The sequence below is a fragment of the Mizuhopecten yessoensis genome, unplaced genomic scaffold (assembly GCF_002113885.1).
Source record: "Mizuhopecten yessoensis strain PY_sf001 unplaced genomic scaffold, ASM211388v2 scaffold2751, whole genome shotgun sequence".
Lineage (NCBI taxonomy): Eukaryota > Metazoa > Mollusca > Bivalvia > Pectinida > Pectinidae > Mizuhopecten > Mizuhopecten yessoensis.
This window is the reverse complement of record NW_018404701.1, coordinates 7,881-30,485: the sequence shown is the minus strand read 5'-3', so window position 1 is coordinate 30,485 and position 22,605 is coordinate 7,881. Positions and strand designations below refer to the sequence as shown.

Below are 22,605 nucleotides of genomic sequence, written 5' to 3'. Positions count from 1 at the left end.
TAAGGAAGATTCATGGGGAAAACCGTCAAAAACTTATACATTTCCTGAAAGATTGCTTAAAATAGCCCAGAATGTTTCTGTCCGTGGAGTCGGTAAGTATGATAGACATCCAAGTGATGCTGCAGAAAAACGAAACAATACGGTCGAACCAAGACCGCGAGTGTGAAAAGGATTTAGACCTATTTTCTAGATGTCTTCATGAATTTGGCCCTCATGCTACAGCTAAGGACAGCTTCATTACGACTTTTAGCTTTATCAGAGGCTAGTGATGATGAATTCATTGCTTACTCGGCAATGGCACTGTACAGCACAGTGAATAGATTGTGTTCTATATACAATACTATAAGCAAAAGCCCAAGTAACAAGCAGAAATATAAAACCCTGAGGAAATCAAAACACATTTTGACACCACACGCATTGATATGTACAGGTCCAGGACTTATGATATTGGCAACACTCCATTATCTCACCGGCAATTACAACACAGTACTTGAGATGTGTGCAGATTTGAGGTCGACATTTAACTTTACGACAGGAATTTACGAGAAATATCCAAGGAACGGTACCAAGAACTGTTCTGTGGACAGCATTACACATTGTTCCACAAACGGAAAGCAGGGGTATTTGACGAAGGAAACATTGGTATATCCTTACCACATCTACAGCCAGAAATTCTTAGTGGTATTCTTCGTGTACAAACTCCACGCTGCCTTGTGCAACTTTCCTTTCCTTCCTGTGCCACCATGAAATTTAAGGAGACGTGACACGGAACTCCTTTACCTCCTGACGTTGACCTACGATTCTGAACAAGGGGGACATATATACTAGGTTGTACACACGCTGCTAGGGGTCTGTCACCAAACTGTTGGGGACAATCGCAGGGCCGTCAGGTCATTTACGGATTCTCTACGTGTGATGCCTAAATATAACCCTACTCAAGAGCGAATAGATGCCCTGTTGAGTTCTCAGTAAACAACATATCACAGTATGTCAAGAAAATAGAATAAAACGAGCAAGATGTGAAAGTAGAAAATGAAGTCTTGTTGGAGGATTTCACATAGTGTTTTCCTTTTCGTATGGCACCACTGCCGTATACAACATTTCCGTCGTTCCTGTGTTACCATAACTTTAGTGACCTGAAGACTCGTGACGCGAATTTCATCTATTTTCGGGGCCATAAATACTGGATAGTGCATACACTGCTACATCCTCGATACCCCAGGGGTGACGTTCACTTTAGTTCTCTGCACTCCTGGAATATATGTCATGACAAAATTGAAGGCTCAGTGTGCAGCACCTTGTGGATGAGACGAGAAGACCAATCAAATTGCTAGCCGCGTGCCTTCAATTTTGCTATGACATATTCCGGGGTGGCAGAGAGCGTAAGTGAGCGTATCCCCTGGAGTATCGAGGATGACTCTGCTAGGGACCCATTACCAAACTGTGTGGGACAATTGCAAGGCCATCCGACCATTTACAGATTCCTTACGGGTGATGCCTGAAAATAACCCTGCTTTAGAAAGACTAGAGGCGCTGTCGGGTTCTAGGTAGACATATCATCACAGTTTATAAAACTGTATGAAATAAGTGATATTCTTTTCAATAAGTAAGGATTACCAGCTTGTATTATTTCATGAAACGGTATATATTTATTACATACCATTATTTCTTTATTATAACATATAAAATGACTCTGTAGAGTGATTGCCTTTTTCTTGGTTTATTAAAATTGAAACCTTCCTTCCGAAATTGTACTCCTCTTGTTAGAAACCGTATATGTTTAAATTGTAGTGAAATACATTATGTAATCCAGTTAAATGCTACTGCTTCCGAATCGCTTCCAAATAGTTTGGTCATACAGTAATGCTTATTATTTTACATTCAGGGCCCGTATTCTTAAGACTGTTCTCATGCTCAAGCATGGATTTTGTGCTCAAGCCTAATTTCTTGTAATATAATAATGAATTTATTTTGTCAATAATCTGGAAACATTTTGAAGAGAATTAAATCCAAATACTGTTTTCAGTGTTTACATTTTATTTTTTTATCGTTAGACATGATCTAAGCGAGTTACAAGAAAGTTGGTTTGAACACAGAATCCTTGCTTGATAATGAGAACGGTTTCATGACTACGGGCCCTAAACACTGTTGTTGATCATATTTTGTTTATGTTACGTGCAGTATTTGTCATACAAGTCACATCAGGTATGGTTTTCCTTTCAACAATGATTTATCAAAGATATAGTCATGCCAGAAAAGCAGTTTAAATAGTCATAAGTTACATCAAAAATGCAATAGATGCTTGGAAGCACTTCAAAGCAGGGCTTGTCACAACTGTCGGAACCTAAACAATATTGACAGGTATATTTCAAGTATTTTTTTCTGTTATTCTAGTTTAACTGTTTGTAGTGCACTTCCAAAAGAAAATTTGTTTACGGCTCACTTTTTTCAAGATGGCGTTTTTGTTGTGAACTCCAAAAGATGTAATAACAAAGAGTACTGTTTGATATGTACTGTAGGATCATATATTTTCGTGGGGTTAAAATTTCATGGTTTTCACATACTAGCCTGTTTCAAGGACATTATATTTCGCTAATTTCTGATTTTCCCTATCTATATTTTAATAAATTTATGTTTTCGTGGGGATTTAATTTCATGGATTTGTGTTTTCCACGAAATAAACGAAATTTAATGTCCCACGAAAATTTATGATTTCATAGTTCATCTAGAGAATCGACTTTGTCATTGTTATGTCAATATCAATGGTGCTTGCTGTGTATGTCAAAAAGTGTTTTGTTGTGAATTTTCGATGAATTTTGTTTGTGCAGTACGTCAAGAAGATGTGATGTATTTTGTACTGTTTTATCGTTAAAGAAAATAAGTTACTATTTTTAACTTATTACGTTTTGATTGTGTCTATTGGGATTTCTGAATTTTCCAATTTATGTCATCTTGTATATCGTGATTTAGACACCCATAGTGCTATTATGATATTTATTAAATTTTAAAAAAAAAATGTGTTTTCCAGATATAATTTAATTGAAATGGAAAATGCAGGATATGCGATGTTACAGATACCAAGCTAACACCAAACAATAGAAAATCTTGTGCAGACTTGAATAATATTATCTGAATTGGAACGGATGAGTTAGGTTGTAGGTCAGACAATTTCTGTCTGAATTCGAACGGATGCGGTCAGTCGCAGGTCAGACCATTTTTCAGCCCATTTTCGTCCGAATTTGTAAGGATGCGTTTAGTTTGTATGTATAACTATCTGTCTGTCTGTCTGTTTGTCTGTCGTAAATAACTTAACTTGAGAGAAAACATAATATTTAGCTCAATATGTCTGCCATTACATATCATATACTATATATCTAAAGATCAAGGTGACAAAACAGGTGACAGAACAGAACCACGCAGGATTGATAGGTAGGGAAGCTTACCTTACCATATTAATGATAGTATTTAGATAGACTGCTATGGGTCTGTCCTCAACAGATAGAGAAAACCAAACAATCAACAGAATATATCACTTCCGGTTTAAGACGTCACCTGGAGCGAGCAGACGTTTTGTTTGTTAGAATATACGTTCCCAAATGCCCGGAAATAAGAAAATCCGTTCTCAAGTTGTTTTTAAGTCGTTCTCAACTTCTTCTGGAGTATTCTCATACTGACAAACTATATAACCAATTTATCATGCTACCGGTAGGTGGTATAAAGAAGTTTATAGATGATAACAGCTTTTATCAAACATAAATGCGGCTCCAATTTGACCATACCAGCGGATCAAACCGTCTGTTGTGTAGGTACATCTAGCCAAAATCGTTCTTGTCTGATGAATACAGTACACGTTATAGTATCTTACCAGGGACTCCCATAGTAAAATATTTTAGCGCTGGGCGCACAGCTATGACCCATGAGATGCGTCCTTAATCACAGACATGCAAAATGATAATAATCATAATTCGAGGTTCTTATTTTCCGCTTTATCACAACTTAGTTCGTAGGTCGTCTCAAGGAGGTTCACAGATTATTATCCGTGGTTATAGGGCCTATGCAACCAGCCAATATCTTTCTCAACTCCCTGGGGAGCATACAGCCGGAGCTGCCATTTCGGCGCTAACAGCTAGCGTACAACAATTCTAGCACTGTCCAACCACTTACTCATTTACAGCTGAGTAGACTGGAACAAGCGGAGTAACGTATCTTGCTCAAAGATACAACACAGAGCCGTGCCGTGACTGGAACCTGCGACCATTCGGTCACTTTTTTTAACTTATAGGCACAGATGCCATGTAATTAATAACAGTACAAAATTCTGTATTTTGAAAGTCTGTCCAAATTTCATTTTGTCAACAAAGCCGTTTTGATAACTTTTTTGGCCCTGCTTGTCGAAAAATAAAGAATGAAAAAACAATATCCCCGTCTCCTTTTCAGCCACCAGTACGTACCATAATAATTAACCCTACATCTTCACTTTCATTTTTCCTCGATAACACCCCCCCCCCCCCCCCCACACACACTATCACACACACACACACACACACACACACACACAAACACACACACACACACACACACACAACAACAATAACCTCAACCCCCAACCCCCAGCCCTCCGAATCGCGCACCACCTACACATAAAACACACCTGAAAAACCTTCTAAGGCTATTGTATATCTCTATTCACGAAGAGGATATGATTAATATGTGATATCGTGTTTAGACAGAGAGGATATGATTAATATGTGATATCATGTTTAGACAGAGAGGATAAGATTTATATGTGATATCGTGTTTAGACAGAGAGGATATGATTAATATGTGATATCGTGTTTAGACAGAGAGGATATGATTAATATGTGATATCGTGTTTAGACAGAGAGGATATGATTAATATGTGATATCGTGTTTAGACAGAGAGGATATGATTAATATGTGATATCGTGTTTAGACAGAGAGGATATGAATATGGGATATCGTGTTTAGACAGAGAGGATATGATTAATATGGGATATCGTGTTTAGACAGAGAGGATATGATTAATATGTGATATCGTGTTAAGACAGAGAGGATATGATTAATATGTGATATCGTGTTTTGACGAAGAGAATATTATTAATATGTGATATCGTGTTTTGACGGAGACGTGTGTCATTTCCCTTTGTCGGCATCAATACTGATTTTTAGAGAGTTGATAAGCCCACGTAACATTTAACATGCAACATCAGTGAAGTAAACAGTATACACTTGTATTGGGAGTGATAAAGTGAGAGCCTGTCAAGCTTTAAGTAGATTCACTTAAAACACTCCACATAGGTCTTAGTGAAAATATACATGGTTAACAAGCGTTATTGGGACAGTCATACACTATAGCGTGCTAAGACACCAGCGGTATCGTATTGCTGCTCTCTAGTGATTCAGAGGAAAATAAATGACATGATTTATCGAAAAATGCTCAACGAGTTATTTTCCTAATGGTTTCGTTTTCACAGTGTTGGATACTGCCGATTCAACACTTTCGTTACAATTTCTATTTATGATTAATAATAATAATAATTCTTAATACATTATAGTTCTTATATACCGCTTTATCCCAACCAAGTTTGTAGGTCGTCTCAAATTGTCCGTGGTTATAGGGCCTTCGCAACCAGCCAATATCTTTCTCAGCTCCCTGGGCAGCATATACAGCCGGTGCTGCCATTTCGGCGCTCATAGCTAGCATTCAACAATTCTAGCACTGCCCAACCATATACTCATTTACAGCTGAGTAGACTAGATCAAGCGGAGTAAATTATCTTGTTCAAAGATACAACACAGTGCCGTGACGTGACTCGAACCCGCAACCCTTCTGTAACGAGCCCGGCGTCCTACCATTAGACTACCGTGCCTCCTTCATATGTATGAGAATAAGGGTTGTCAAGAAAACCGTACACTCAGTTTTATGCAATCAATTATGTTAGTACAACATATGATTGCGGACATTAATGCTTTAAATTATGTCATAGAAAACTGCCATAATGGACATATTTGATTAAGTAACGTCCTGGAACAAATAAAAGAGTATTCACGGGGTACACATATGTAAACTTCAAACCATCTCTATCGCCGATCTTATCTTTTATCACTATCGATACTGACCATTGCCTGTATCACCTTGAATGCAAGTCAAGATTAAAGAACCCAAAATAGAATGACAGAAAGCGCAAATTGTGTATTTTGCTCTGAGCGTGAATATAACAGCTCACTTATTCGGTCTTTTAGGGGCAATGTGAGAACGATCAACTGAATTGTGCTTAAGTTGATTCACGGCTTGAATTTTGCAATATTTTGTACTTCATATGAACATTTCTCTGTCAGCATTTCAACATTTTACGATGATCTTTGGAATGTTAATTGGGTCTTTTTTCTGCACAATTTACTAAAATCCTCATGAGATTACAAAATGCATTTATGACTGAAGGGGCATAACTCCGTTTAAAAAAAAAAAAAAAAAAAAAAAAACTTCGTTTTTAGTATACATGAATCATGATAAGGTAAAAATAGTTTCTTTTTCTGCTTTTCATTTTAAATTGTGTATTACAAGTAATAGTATTTCGATAGAAATAGAGGACACATTACATTTTATATGTAAAACACATAGTCAGTGTACAGTAATATTTTCTATTGAGAAACATATGTGCATATGCATAGTGGTGTATATATAACGAAGATAAGAAAATGTTTAAAAGAATAATGAGCGATGACCGTTTGGTTGCGGCCTGAGATGATTATCTTCCAACATTTTCGAAACATGAGTTATATTTTCACCATAATATACACACATATGTTGTATATATCTACTCTACGTAGTAAAGTGTAATGAAAATCTTGTTCGTGTCCACCTCAGTGCATATATGCTTTTGATCAGCGAAGTGACCTAGATAATCCAATTATTCAAATAAGGTTGTTGCACGTGCAAACATTCGTCACATAGTGCACTGATGTCTTCATTGCATAGCAAGCCATGCTTTTTTTGTGGGCAGCAGTCATATTTTGTTCATTTTACCTGGTATGATTTGGAAGGGATTTATTTTTATTTTCTGTCGCCAGTCGATAAACAATAAACAGTGACGTCCTTCTTTATACTAGATGTTTATTTCAACATCTTTCGTCAACAGTTGAAATCAACAGTTCTCAGATTTACAATACCCTGACCGTGAGCTTGACACGTTTAAGTTAGATACAGAGGTTAAAGGGATTTTGTCTTTGTTCAAGAACATATATACAATCTTAAATGCGTGTCCCCTTATTTGACAAAAGAAAGTGTCCTGCGGCTCGCTTGTTTACATATACGCGGGAGGATTTTGGAAGAGCATTTCGTGAAATACAAACGGAAAGTATGTGTCGGCCTGTGTCGATTGTGTGACCACTTCCCTGACAGCTGTACAGTACCATTGTTGATCCCTCTTGACCTCGATGGTGTATGTAATGTAGTGTTTAAGGAACTACGTCGTAATGCGACAGTCTGCACCTGCCATGCAGGGGCGTAGCTGGGGTTATACAATCCATAACCTGCAACTGCTATAGATCGGGTTATCTTAGTCGAGGGCTAAGATTCTTTAACAAAATCCAAACCGAGGCGTAAGCCATGGTTGGGATGTTACAGAATCTTAGTCCGAAACTGAAATAACCCGCTCAGGTTCAGGTACATTGTAATTTATTTTTTCTCTCTCGCAGTTTCAGTTTGAAAAAGTACATAATATAACCAACACGTATCCCATCCGGGGCCTCAAATAAATATGGCCTCTTCACTTCAAAAGCTATTGCTTGGATACATCCGTGTTAACATTGTAGTCCGTACTTACAAGGAAGAAAACATATTTTCACAGTGTAGATTATATTTTATTTACAACATTAGGTTCTTATAAAACCACATAAGGATACATATAACAACATTACAGAAGTTCTAAAATGTATCGGCTAAAACAATAAGGTTATGAAGATATATGGGTTTGTTATAAATAAATAGAAAGAGAAAATATTTTAAAAAAGAGATTCCGTTTATATGGAGTATTTCTGATGCCGTGATTTGAAGGCATTCCGAGTTGGAGACGAGACTATTGCGTTTTCCTTTACCTCTTTCCCTTGAACATTTTCATTATAAAGACATTTTTCAGTTATTAAGCTCAGATTTGATGTCAACTTCTTGAAATAACCAAAAGATCATGCGTTTTTGTAATTAACTCGTGACTTACATCTGTGATTGACGACTGAAAAAACATTTAAAAAATTATCAACAATACACATTTTCATTATGCCAGGGCTGTCCCAAATTTAGAGCGAAAGGGGCGTTGCTATGCTTAACACGGTAGTGTATCAACGTCAACTTTCACAAGAATGTGGTAACAGTGCGAGGACGATAAATATTTTATTGAATCGTCTGAAAATATCTTGGTCGACATCTGACCATCCGCGAAGTGGCAGGCCCAGTGTAACGACTACTCTAGAAAGACAGCCGGATACTGTTCCTGCGAATGAGACCGCGATCATATTTCCTGGTCGTCAGATTTCCGCCAAAACTAGCCGCAAACACTTGAAAGTAGACTGATCACAAGCAAAACGGCCTTACAAAGGACCCACAATTAACGTCACCCTAACTGCTGCTTTAATTTTGCCCCAACAAAAGTCAACCTTTTAAGGATGAATTAAGATGGTACTTGTTACAGTGTGATGCCAGGCACAAAGTCCAGAGACGTCGGACTAAACGCTTTGAGAACTGCAGCATAGTTCACGGGACGGTAGTGTGATGGTCTAGGGCGGTATTTTGTGATGGCAGCCGCACAAGACTTGTCGTAGTTCCTAGAAAAGGACTTGTGGCGTTATGAGTAAAATTTCTGGGACATTGAATAGTGTGCTTTACCGAGGCGAATTTTGAGGACGGCTCTCCAAAGTCATAGTACTGATTGTTTTAAAAGATAATGCGCCTGTGTATGCCAGTCATTGATCAGGAAATCTATGTTTGTCATCTAAATGATCCGATGTCGCCCGATCACGTGGGTTTTCTCCGGGTAACCCCGCGAGCTAACATCTGGGTCAACACGAGTTATTAAACTTGTTTCATAATTGTTGTTAAATAAATAAAGTTAATAATGTGGCTCATAGAGAATGTGGGGAAATAATTTGGGAAATGTATTAGGAAACGTCAAATTCAGCCGTCTAACTGTTAGGAGCTGGCCCTAACGATAATTATTGGATGGGACAGTATCGGCTCTCACCATATTCTTCTGAAGGTCATATGTAGTAATTAATGCGTGACTTAGGAAACTTGAGTTACCATAGCTACCACTGTCAGTGTTCAGTACAAAGTAATTTTAGGGTAGGATAACAACAAAAACTTATCCGTACATCTACAGACTTAATTCCACTTTGCATTGGAAGGGGATAGCTCTTGAAGCGTACCTGTATGGTGTGAAACGGTGAGATTCAGTAAAGCATATCAGCTTATAGTTAAATTTATCTAAATACAACTCGGTACCACTGTCATTGTTTTACAAAATAATTTTTAAAGTAGGATTACCACTATTCGTTATCAAAAACTTTTCATTGGTGGTTGTGGGGGAGGGGGAAGTTCTTGTAGCGTATGTTGTGAAATGTTTCACACCAGTAGTAGGGGTTCAGAAAAGAATATCAGCTAATAGTTGCTAGTTAAGGTTAGTGATTGAAAGAGGGGTTTAACTAATCATAAAAGACGTTAAGTAAATAACGGATATGATATTTGTATACGTGCAGAGAGGATGGTCACTTTGTCATGAACCGCAAGCCTACCTCTGACTAAAATCCTATGCATTCATGACGGACGCCTCATTTTCTGTAGCCTCGGAAGGCGAAAGTTTCACTGCGATGGGGAGCCTCTGACTTTGTCTAGGAATTATTGAAATTTCTAATTTGTCCATTGTTGTGGGGGTATTGCCATTTTTAATATACGATTGAATAATGCATTGCACTTATGTGTATTACAATTTATTATAACTAAAACGGGGCTTTCCGTATTTTTCAATAGACTTAAAAGACATTCTTGATATAGAACATTTCTGTGTACAAAAGATACTCAAGTTGTCGTTCCCTGTTTAATTTTCTTTACACTTACAAAAACAAATACCTGACAAAAGTATGTGCAAGCATGTGCTTACTTTTATCAGGGCGGCTTCAAGGCAGACGGAAAACATAGTAAGAATTATTCGGTCGAAATATAACATGGACCCTCAGGTGACGAGCAGTAAATCACTGCTAACCGAGGACCCTCAGGTGAGAAGTTCTACATTACTGTTAACAGAGGACCCTCAGTTGAGTAGTTCTACATTACTGCTAATCGTGGACCCTCAGGTGAGTAGTTCTACAACACTGCTAACCGTGGACCCCAAGTTGAGTAGTTCTGCATTACTGCTAACTGAGGACCCTCAGGTGAGAAGTTCTACATTACTGCTAACTGAGGATCCTCATGTGACTAGTAGTAAATTATTGCTAACAGAGGACCCTCATGTCAGACGTTCTACATCACTGCTAACCGTGAACCCTCATGTGAGACGTTCTACATCACTGCTAACCGAGGACCCTCAGTTAAGTAGTTATACATCCCTGCCAACAGAGCACGCTCATGTGAGACGTTCTACATCACTGCTTACCGATGACCCTCAGTTAAGTAGTTCTACATGACTGTCAACCGAGGACCCTCATGTGAGACGTTCTACATCACTGCTTACCGATGACCCTCAATTAAGTAGTTCTACATCACTGCTAACCGTTAAACACTCATGTGAGACGTTCTACATCACTGCTAATCGAGGACCCTCAGTTAAGTAGTTCTACATACTGCTAACCGAGAACCATCATGTGAGACGTTCTACATCACTGCTAACCGAGGACCCTCATGTGAGACGTTCTACATCACTGCTAACCGATGACCCTCAATTAAGTAGTTCTACATCACTGCTAACCGTTAAACACTCATGTGAGACGTTCTACATCACTGCTAACCGTGAACCCTCAGTTAAGTAGTTATACATCCCTGCCAACCGAGCACGCTCATGTGAGACGTTCTACATCACTGCTAACCGAGGACCCTCATGTGAGACATTCTACATCACTGCTAACCGAGGACCATCAGTTAAGTGGTTTTACATTACTGCCAACCGTAGACCCCCAGGTGACTAGTAGGTAATTACTGCTAACCGTGGACCCTCATTTGACGACTAGTAAATTACTGATAACCGTGAACCCTCATGTGAGACGTTCTTCATCACTGCTAACCGTGAACCCCCAGTTAAGTAGTTCTCATTACTGCCAACCGTGGACCCCCAGGTTACTAGTAGTACATTACTGCTAACCGTGGACCCTCATGTGACGAGTAGTACATTACTGCTAACCGTGAACCCTCATGTGAGACGTTCTACTTCACTGCTAGCCGTGGACCCTCAGTTAAGTAGTTCTACATTACTGCCAACCGTGAACCGTCATGTGACGAGTTGTACATTACTGCTAACCGTGGACCCTCAGGTGACGGGCAGTACATTACTGCCAACCGTGAACCCTCATGTGACGAGTAGTACATTACTGCTAACCGTGGACCCTCAGGTGAGTAGTTCTACATCACTGCTTATCGAGGACCGTCAGTTAAGTAGTTCTACATTACTGCTTACCGTGGTCCCCCAGGTGAGACGTTTTACATCACTGCCAACCGTGGACCCTCAGGTGAGACGTTTTACATCACTGCTAACCGTGGACCCTCATGTGACGAGTAGTACATTACTGCCAAGCCTGAACCCTCATGTGAGACGTTCTACATCACTGCTAATCGAGGACCCTCAGGTGAGACGTTCTACATCACTGCTAACCGAGGACCCTCAGTTGACGAGCAGTATATTACTGCCAACCGTGGATCCTCAGGTGACGGGCACTACATTACTGCTAACCGTGAACCCTCAGGTGAGACGTTCTACATCACTGCTAACCGAGGACCCTCAGGTGAGACGTTCTACATCACTGCTAACCGAGGACCCTCAGGTGACGGGCAGTACATTACTGATAACCGTGGACCCTCATGTGACGAGTAGTACATTACTGCCAACCGTGAACCCTCAGGTGAGGCGTTCTACATCACTGCTAACCGAGGACCCTCAGGTGACGAGCATTACATTACTGCCAACCGTGAACCCTCAGGTGACGAGTTCTACTTCACTGTTCACTGACTATCTTTCAGATCTTAGAGAGTCCAACAGCTACAGTGATGCGCCGGTTTGATAAATACAAAAGAAAAAGTATTTTCGTTTACAAACATAAAATTTATTTCAACTATGGATTTCCAATGACTGTCATGCTAATAACCCCTTTACAGCGTCCTAGAGTGTTTGCAAAATATTTCCATATCTGGTTTGAACATGAAGCACCATGATGGTGCTTAGACTCTTTCATTTTTCAAACCTCATCTTTCCTTTTTCGTTTTCTCAACGGTCGTAAATGAATGAGAGGAAATTGAGGGACTAGCTTCAATTATGATCTAGAACAGCCCACAAGGAACACTAGTTATGTCGCTTGCAGTGCTCAGTCGAAGACGAACAAATGTTTTTGTCGCTTGATAAACGCCGAATACGGGCCACAGTTCCCGAGACTCGTCCACGTTAGTAAAGGTATATATCTTTCTGTTCATGTTTATGTCAAACACAGTGATAATTCTGTCCACTCTGTTAATGAAGAATCCAAGTTTCAGGTACTTTTCTGTACCGGAAGTGGCGTCACTTAGACTTTCATTATGCATTATATTGCCTCCATTACTTTTGAAGAAGAGAGTGACTCCCTGTGTAACAGAACTGTGCGCATTGATAGACCACGCCTCCTTTTGTCGACCGACATAGTGACTTTGAGCAATCGCTTTTTCTGTTGCAAACGCAACCTCGAAAACAAGATTTGTTGCACTTAAGTTTTTTTCTATTTGGTAATAGATGTCAGTTTCAAAGTACAATTTTTGTCGGTTTGTAATTGCAGTTGACCCTTGTACCCCTTTGTACACCCGGTTTAGGTCAGCTCTTGTTTGTCCTTCATATGTGTTATCCACTTGTCTGTTTGAAATTGTTAGTTTATCCCTTGACAGGAAACGTGTATGCAGGGTCGCTGGATCCATAAAAATTCTGGGACCTGACGACAAAAAATGTTATTTATTTTTTAAAAAGGTAAACATAATTTCATACCTTGGCACTGAATTGTCATCATACAACAAATAATGACGTTTTATAAACCTTATTTTTTACTTTTAAATCTGAGTTTTATAACGATATGAATTTTGTATATGGTCATAGAGCGTTCTATTAGTAGAGTATTGTGCGTTCAGCGCTGCATTAGTCTATACTCCGCATGGGCAATAAAACATGTCATCTGCTTTCAAAAAAATAAAATGGAAATATAAAATAAATACAGCTTATGCTTCAAAATCGATTTGAAATTTGTTATCCCATGTCTATTTTGTGCAATGATAAAGTGCACATGGTACTTTATTAAATAGAAAATGATCCCTGCACACAACTTCCCCGATTTTAGTTGTGTGTCACGTTTTCCACGTACTCCGCTATAATCATCTGACAAAGTTCTAAGTAGCCACATCCTTACAGCGAATGACAGTCATCCTGACTATAAAAAATAGGTTTATAAACGAAAGGACAACACTTTCTGTACCCATACACATATTTACCAACAAATTAATTAATACAGTAATTGTGTCTGAACTGAATAAACATTTTGATAACTTTAAACTTACACTCAAGACCAAAGACAGCACAGTTGTCTGATAAAGGGCAGCCATTCACTGCTTCTGTACAAAAACAAAAGAAGAACATTTAGTTTCTAGGTGTCTGTTCAAATAATTGCTTCTTCATTTTTGTAGGTAACACCATTCTGTGAATTTGGCTATATGCACTTGTTAAAATGCAATGCTATTGTAACGTCATGTTTCTATTGTAGTGTGATGATAGGTAATTGTGACGTCATGGCGTTGTCCTTTTGAAATAACCTTGAGAGCCATGTGATGGTTGAAAGCTGCTACTTTTGAAGGTCATTATATCTTATTTTTTCTATATTTACCACTTTACATGGACATTTAACATGTATATAAAGAAGTGACAACATCGTTCATTGCTACTGCCCTAGTATTTTCACCTCTTTAGAGGCTCACCGGGGGAACTCTTTTGTCATTTCTTTTATATTTAACCATCACAAGGACTTGAGTTTTTTGTTGTATACATGTATGTATAATTATTACTTAATGTTGAAACTTTATTCACAAGTGCCTTTCATCTGCTTTCAAGAGCTCTTCATCCGACGTAGAAGTACGTATGATTCTTGTTTTATGTATATTTTATAACTATATAAGTTTTTATAATGTATTTTTATAATTTGTTTTTATTACTCATAAATTGTGGAAAAAATACAGATTTATTACTGGCGGAATTTCTTTGTCAGACATTCAAAGAGGAAAATCTGTAGTTTTTCCGTGATAAGCACCCTTGCGCGACAGTGGGCGAACACAGGCGAATTTTAATGTGTGTATCAATAGGAAAACTGTAAATCACGATCCTATTATATAATTATTTTCTACACCATTTAAAATAATATTCGTGTAAATCATTTCATCTGAAACATAATTGAATAAATTAAAATGTTAAGAAATGTGTATCATGATTATAATAAACCACACTCGACTTAAACTGTAGCCAACTTATTAGGGACAGGAAGGGAATATAATTAACCAGCAAGTTATGTTTGTCTCTCTATATGCTAGTGGAGGACGCAGTCTTTGCATTGTTCTTTGCATTTAACTTGTCACCAGTCATAATCAGGAACCGTCTTAAATCATTTAAGGAAATTTGAAAAGCTGAATAACTGTACATATTATATTCAAACATTCTCTCACTAAATCACTTTATTTGTAAAGGATCAGTTTCAAATAACAATTCCAGTTTTCTTATATTTATTCAGGAAACACTACAGTACAAAATCGTCATCCGATCTCCCAGTCAACAGATATGCTCGTCTTACCTCCGAGTGGAACTCTTCTTTTCGATTAAAGCTGATGCAGTGGTACCTTTTACCATAAACTAAACTCTCCAATCTCCACAGATTTGTCTTACCTGGTGCAGGCTCTATAGGATCCACATTCTTCAAGGAGTTCAGTTCCGATACAATTCGCTTGTTGTCCTCTTCCAGACGTCCTACTCTTGCTTCGAGACCATTTGTCATTTCTAGCAATGTCGACCTCACTCGCTCCAACACAGCTTGTTCAAGAAAAACATATTTCTTTTCTTCTCCAATGAGCTGCGCATCTCCATAATGTTTCATATGAAATAAAACCAAAATTAACAGAGTCGATGAATTCCTTCGGCCACACATTTTAACATTATAGTGATGTGAACGTTGAGCACCAACTGAAGTCCCTAACACGAATAACACGATTAGCATGTACCTTGCTATTGTCATCTGACCCCGTATTAAGTAGGTGTATCCTAACAGGCCGATTTATGCGATAAATGACAGTCTTCCAGATTCTAATTAAAAAGGATCTAGTTATTCGAAAGATAATTAGCCCAGTCACTGTTGAATGACATTTTCAACCTCAAATAATTTGATCAACCTACAAGGCAAAATCTTGTGGTTTTGTATGTAAATTTACTGTACTAAAACATTTGTTATCTGTTAGTTTTAATTCTGTTAATGGCTGTGTTTTAGAGATAAACAAAAAAGTAAAATTTTCGCTTAACACTGATTTAGCTTATCACCATTATAAACGGAAGGACAATAGTTACTCAATTTTATAAGCTATTTTTTCAGGCTCATTTGCATAATCTTATGTTTGAGCTTATCTATATTTCAATTTTTATTTTAAAACATATGTATTTATTTTTTAATAAATAATTAAAAAAAAATTTTTTTTTAAATATATATATATATAAAGTGCTATTTATATTATTAGGTTAGAGGCACTTGATTTGTAGCAGATTTGTCTACATAAACAAATGTTGGAGTTCAAAATGAACCCTGTCTGTTGATGTTCTGTGATATGACGTCATTTAATTGACACATTGGTCAGCGGTGGAATATCTACTGGAAAAAAAAGTTGACATTAGAGAAATCGACTCACAAAAACAAATATTCCTAAACCAAACATGCTGTGAAAATGTTCTAAATCCCTTAAATCTGTACCTCCGAATTAACACGTTTTCTTTCTAAATAGGCTCTTGATTAACTTGAAATAGAACCGGTATCTAGAAAATCTACTATATGTATTGTTGCGTTCACAATGTCTTTGTAAAAGGTGGGAAAAATGGGTAAATTTTATATCCTCAGGTAGCATTTCTCTATCCTTCAAACCCTCATACGATAGACTCTAGTAACTGTCAGCTATACCAGGATCATGCGATTTTTATGAGGGGATACAGAAGAACTCTATTATAAAAAGATAGTATATGATATTTATGTAAACACACTGTTTGATATATAGACGTTGTTTAGTTTATCAATTTGCTATTATATGTCAAAAAATTTACTACGGGCTCAACCTTAATGCACTCATCGTTTTATCTTGTTCCTTTATATGTGTTAACACAAAACTCGTAAGTTCTTTGGTACGAAAAAAATAAATTATGATACTTCCGATCTTTCCAGTAGAAATGATGTCAAAAACCAGTGAATGCCTGTCTAAAGGTTCCTTGTCTCACCGCAGACAAAACACTCGAGAATTTCTATGTGTTTTCGTAGACTTTACACTGAAAACATTTCACTGCAGCATCATTTTCGCCTTTTTCGCTATCGGTGATGCGGGCGAATTAATCATGACAGAAAATTTAAATGAACAGAATAAAATATACTAAGTAACTGTTGTTTGAATATATTTTTTTACGTCACCATTATTATTATTTATGAAAGTTTTCTTGAGTATGTTTTCCTTTCCAGAAATGATTTAGTAATGCTATACTCATGCCGGAAAACGATTTCCAATACTGAGCTCACATTTTTCAAAGTGTTACATGGATCTTTACAGGTTGAAACACTGATAATAAAGGCTTTCTGTTGCCCCTTAACGTTTTGCAATATCAAATAGAGTTTTCCTTGAACTTTGGCGAGTTAAGCATTTGTCAAATAGAACTGTCATATTAAACCCATGAGTCAAATACCATATTGGAGAGTCAAAAAATATGTTAACTAGAACTTTCCTTTAAAATCCAAGAGCCAAATATCACTTTTAAACCATACTCATAAACCATACTCAAAATGGTCTACTAAAGGCCCTGCTGATAATAATTCTATTTACAACTATTAAACAATCCAGAATATGTTTAATTGATTTTATTGTATTAGCAAACATATGCATTAATCAATATACAATATTGTAAAATGTACACAGCGTATGGCCAATTCATCATTTTTCTACATATAAAATCTATAGACAACATTAATATATTTCTTCTTTTGAAAAGGGATCAGTGCAACCAGTCTCTTCTATTCTGTTAGTGGAAGTGCGCCTCTTGTTTAACTAAGTCAGTCAAGATATACTAATCGAGCAATCACTGGGTTGGTTTTTCGGGCTACTCTCAAGTGATTTTGCAATAACATATCCTAGTCAAATCCGGAGGGAAAGTTCCCAAATATTGCAGTTAGCTCAACAAATAGGCATATCTAACAGATAAATGGCCAAGTGCCAAAAAAACCAATCGACTCACTTCTTAGTCTTGTCTAAAGGAAAAGTGTCCCTGTGATAAAGTCGACTTACTACTAAGTCTAATTTAAAGGGAAAATACTCAAAAATCAATTCGACTCATTTCTTAGTCATATCTAGAGCGATAGTGCTACAATGATAAAGACAGTTCATATCAAATGTCTTTTTTTAAAAGGGAAGGATCCATAAAAAATCGGGGACCTGGCGACAAAACAACAAAAGTTTCTTTTAAATAAGTTAAAGATATGTAACTTTCACCTTTGCGCTGTATACACTGTAAATACACAACAATAACTTACATTTTAAATACGTGAAATTTGAACTTGCATTCGGAAATAATTTGAATAGACTGTAGTTTTCCTATTACTTAGCAATGGTGTGTTGCAATAATCAATAGTGTGCACGTACATGCAAAAAATGTTATTTGTATTCAAAATCGATGCTTAAAAACTATTTTAAATTATTTTTCTCCTGTAAATTTTATACTCATTATTCATTCATAATTTGCACATTACAATATTTAATTGATATCCCTGTATACAAATTGCACGGTTTGATATATGTGTCACGTTGTAGAAGTACTCCTACCATCTAATTAGGTTCATCCTGACATGCATCACGATGCAATAAATGACAGCCTTCCTGATTCTAACCATGCTTCCCCAATTTTGCTAATTTAAGCTCATTTGCACATTCTGTCCTGAGCGACATGGAAACAATACAATATTGACACCAAAATATATCTGTACCTGTTATATACCACTGTGTTTGTATTGAAGTGTACTTAAGGCCATGGTTACGTCTAAGCAATAAAAGATTCAATCAAAGAAGGCTCAATTGGTCTGCATCGCCAGGTTTTAATCTCACACTTGTAACTATAAAAGTGGACCACGGTCAAANTTACAGGGCCATATTGTAAAGTAGACAAATATCTAAACATATTGCCTTGTCTAAAAAAAAAAAGGAATTTATTATTCATTATTGTACCATGTTAACCAAATATCTGACTGTTCCCGGATTCACAATAACTGTCAATTATACTACGAAATATCCATCAGTGTCCTATTTCTGCCACTGTTCTACACTGTTTATATTATTAAACATGTGTAACTTTTACAACTTTGTCTCTGTTTCGTCGTATTCATAGCAATCATTGCTGAATATGAGAGTATAAGCTAAAACAGACCACAAGGTACATTGTTTATGTCTCTTTCAGAGTTCAGTCGAAGGCGAACAAGTTGTCTCTCCGTGTTAAAAACTCCGAATACGGGCCACAGTTCCTGAGATCCGTTCACGTTAGTAAAGGTGTATATCTTCCTGTTCATGTAAATGTCAAACACAGCGATAAATCTGTCTACTCTGTTAATGAGGAATCCCAAATTCAAGTACTTTTCTGTTCCGGAAGTCGCGTCACTGAGAATTTCACTATGCATTAGATTGCCTCCATGACTTTTGAAGAAGAGAGTGACTCCATGTGTATCAGAATTGTACGCATAAATGGACCACGCCCCTTTTTGGTTACCGACATAGAAAATTTCACCAATTGCCTTTTCAGTTGCGAAAGCAACCTCGAAAACCAGATTATTTTTATCTAGGTCCTGAACTATTCGATAATAAATGACAGTTTCAAAGTACATTGTTTGTCGGTTGGTAATCACAGATGATCCCTGTGCCCCGCTGTACGTCCGGTCCTTTACTGTTGGCCAGTCATAGCTGCTGTCCAGTCGTTTATTTGACAATGTTAGTTTATCGCTTGAGAGGAACCCTAAATATAAGGTCGCTGGATCCATCACAAATCGGGGACCTGACAACAAAACAACAAAAGTTTCTTTTAAAAAAGTTAAATATATTTCACTGTCACCTTTGCGCTGTATATACTGTAAATACACAACAATTACTTACATTTGAAATACATGAAATTTAAACTTGCATTCGGAAATATTTTGAATAGACTGTAGTTTTCCTATTACTAAGCAATGGTGTGTTGCAAGAACCAATAGTGTGCACGTACATGCAAACAATGTTATTTGTATTCAAAATCGATGCTTAAAAATTATTTTAAATTATTTTTCTCCTGTAAATTTTTTACCCATTATTCATTCATAATTTGCACATTACACTATTTGATATACCTGTATACAAATTCCACGTTTTAGAAAGTACTAATACCATCCGACCCTGTATTAATTAGGTTCATCCTGACATGCATGATGATGCAATAAATGACAGCCTTCCTGATTCTAACCATGCTTCCTCAATTTTGCTAATTTAAGCTCATTTGCAAATTCTGTCCTGAGCGACATGGAAACAATACAATGTTGACACTAAAATATATCTGTACCTGTTATATACCACTGTGTTTGTATTGAAATGTACTTAACCCGTTCCCCCTAGGTAACTTCAGTAGAATCTACCAAACATTGATCTGGACGAGTCCATTATGGTCTACAGTGGTGAAATGGTTAAGGCCGTGGTTACGTCTTAGCAATAATAGATTCAATCAAAGAAGGCTCAATTGGTCTGCATCGTCTGGTTTTAATCTCACACTTGTAACTATAAAAGTGGACCACGGTCAAATCGATATTGACATGGACTAAATAAAGCTACAGACTAGATATTATTACCTACGGCTCCTACAGGGTGCCGTGTCATGACGCGTACGTTAATGTACGGGTACCCGTAAACCGTACGTAATTGTTTTAGTCCGTTTCACGAGGCACACGTAAGTTACGAGTACACGTAAATAAGTTACGGGTACACGTAAATAAGTTACGATTACACGTTAATAAGTTACGAGTACACGTAAATAAGTTACGGGTACACGTAAATAAGTTACGAGTACACGTAAATAAGTTACGGGTACACGTAAATTAGTTACGGGTGCACGTAAATAAGTTACGGGTACACGTAATTAAGTTACGGGTACTGGTTAATTACGCCATAAACCACACGTAACTTACGCCAACATATACCTGCCGTAAACCACACGTTAGTTTTCGTTCAGACATCATAAAAGTAGACAAATGGCTGTCGCTTTGTGTCGTGTTAACCAAATAAGTCCAGAGTGCATTACGTAGGGGACGAGTGTGCCTAACCAACAAAACAGTAGGGGCCAAAAGTACAGTATTTTCCCAATATTTTACTTGGATGGTAATAGCGACGGCCTTTTTATTGCTATTTCTACATCTATTTCATGAATTTTAATGAAGCTTTTTGTGATGAAATTCAACGAACTTTTAATTTCATAAACGATAAATTTTATTTCATAAACGATAATTTTTATTTCAAATACTGTAATACTGTAAAATCATAAATTTTCGTGGGATATTAAATTTCGTTTATTTCGTGGATACAAAAATCCACGAAATGAAATCCCCACGAAAACATAAATTTGGAATGATATAGATAGGGGGAAATCAGAAATCAGCAAAACATATGTCCTTGAAACAGGCTAATATATGAAAATCACGAAATTTTAACCCCACGAAAATAAATGATTCTATAGCAGTATTTCATTAGCTGATTTTGAAGATATGATAAAATATTCCGCTTAATATCTATGCGGGTCGTTTTTCATGTTTAATTTTATCCTGATTATATAAAAAAAAAAATGAATTTCTGCGAATTTGCTATTCATTTTAAGAAAAAGTATCAATGTAATACGAAATAAAAATGTGGGAAATTCTATTTCACGGTATATCAAAGTTTGTTTATATAAATTAAATAATAATAGATGCAATGGAGAAATGACGTAAGAAAGGCTTATGACGTGTCACTATCGTATATCAATCAAGAGTAAGAAAATTGATTATAATCTGCCAAAAAAAAATCACGAACTGCAATTTCGTCCGTTCTGTCTTTGGATTCCCAGAGTTAAATTACCAAACCTCGCCGCACCTGTTGCAAATATTTTTGAACTTGTGAAAGAATGTTAGAAAAGGGTTGTTTTACAACGATTTCATACCCATATAATTGTCATTCGACGAGAACCCGGTACGGTAGCTACCGCTTTGTAAAACTGTTCCCCGACCGACCCGATCCCTACCACTTAAATCTAGACAATTCCTCATCCCTGAGTAACACATTGTACATGTAGATTATGCAATGATTCCATAGTTGAGAAGGAAAGCAACGACAAGAAATTAAAAGCCGACGGAAGTTATGTTTGAAGTTAATTAAACTTTTAACTATCCGCGATATTAACGCTTTGATATTTTTGTGGTGCTTCTACATATATTTCACGTCGTAAGTCTGTCAGTCTTTGTTTTTCATTAAAGAGGATACACTTTTACTGTGTTGAATCGGTTTAATAACAATACCTACACAATTAATTGGCTTACGTTTGACTACTGATTCCGGTTAACCCCAAGATGTCCGCGGCATCTCCAAATCCAAAAGCTTATTCATGTTTGAAAATCTTACTAATATTTGCTCAGTGTTTTACTGTGCCCGCTGTAATTATACGAATTTGAAAGCATCATATTTGTGAAATGATAAAAATCCTCACAATTAAAATTTCCATGCCTAAAATTTCAACAATATTTAGTTGTAGCGTTTACAAAACAATGAACTTATTAATATTTGATTAAACTTGCGATAAGAGAAAAACGCAAAAATTCCGTGGTACTGTCATTGTGCGATATTAGCTGTATATGTACTTTTTTTTATTATTTTATTTTTTGAAACATTTTCAGCATTACAGAATAATTACAGTATTAATTTTCACACTCATTTTCATTCTTCAACCAAAATTTAATACAAATTTTGTAATGTTTTTTTAGAGAGAGAGAGAGAGAGAGAAAGAGAGAGAGAGAGAGAGAGAGAGAGAGAGAGAGAGAGAGAGAGAGAGAGAGAGAGAGAGAGAGAGA

At 36.9% G+C, this 22,605-nt stretch overlaps 3 protein-coding genes across 3 annotated transcripts in view; 1 reads left to right on the top strand and 2 right to left on the bottom strand.

The window, feature by feature from the left end:
* Positions 1 to 10,236: 10,236 nt before the first annotated feature.
* On the top strand, positions 10,237 to 13,034 carry LOC110446516 (polycystic kidney disease protein 1-like 3). Its single transcript, XM_021491702.1, has 3 exons — positions 10,237 to 10,638; positions 11,311 to 12,003; positions 12,043 to 13,034. Exons 1-3 carry the CDS (start codon positions 10,237 to 10,239, stop codon positions 12,277 to 12,279), a joined length of 1,332 nt encoding a protein of 443 aa, XP_021347377.1. The 3' UTR covers positions 12,280 to 13,034.
* LOC110446517 lies at positions 12,300 to 15,654 on the bottom strand. The gene is made up of 3 exons (XM_021491703.1): positions 15,156 to 15,654; positions 13,787 to 13,840; positions 12,300 to 13,170 (listed from the first exon to the last, which is right to left on the bottom strand). Exons 1-3 carry the CDS (start codon positions 15,499 to 15,501, stop codon positions 12,536 to 12,538), a joined length of 1,035 nt encoding a protein of 344 aa, XP_021347378.1. The 5' UTR covers positions 15,502 to 15,654; the 3' UTR covers positions 12,300 to 12,535.
* Positions 15,655 to 18,643: 2,989 nt separating this feature from the next.
* LOC110446514 overlaps positions 18,644 to 22,605 on the bottom strand; it is a 10,374-nt gene continuing 6,412 nt past the window's right edge. Inside the window, exon 2 of the mRNA XM_021491699.1 lies at positions 18,644 to 19,541. Within this exon, the coding sequence (XP_021347374.1) occupies positions 18,913 to 19,527 (615 nt within the window). The 5' untranslated portion in view covers positions 19,528 to 19,541 and the 3' untranslated portion in view covers positions 18,644 to 18,912. The remainder of the gene's footprint in view (positions 19,542 to 22,605) is intronic.

Bases quoted from the DNA above. Each gene is read 5' to 3' on its own strand.
- LOC110446516 (XM_021491702.1), top strand. From the start codon at position 10,237: ATGGACCCTCAGGTGACGAGCAGTAAATCACTGCTAACCGAGGACCCT. The intron at 10,639-11,310 runs GTGAGACGTTCT...CCAGTTAAGTAG, and splicing joins TGCCAACAGAGCACGCTCAT to TTCTCATTACTGCCAACCGT. The intron at 12,004-12,042 runs GTGAGACGTTCT...GAGGACCCTCAG, and splicing joins TGCTAACCGAGGACCCTCAG to GTGACGGGCAGTACATTACT.
- LOC110446517 (XM_021491703.1), bottom strand. From the start codon at position 15,501: ATGACAATAGCAAGGTACATGCTAATCGTGTTATTCGTGTTAGGGACT. The intron at 13,841-15,155 runs GTAAGACAAATC...GTTTTTGTACAG, and splicing joins TCCTATAGAGCCTGCACCAG to AAGCAGTGAATGGCTGCCCT. The intron at 13,171-13,786 runs GTAAGTTTAAAG...TTTTGTCGTCAG, and splicing joins TGCTGTCTTTGGTCTTGAGT to GTCCCAGAATTTTTATGGAT.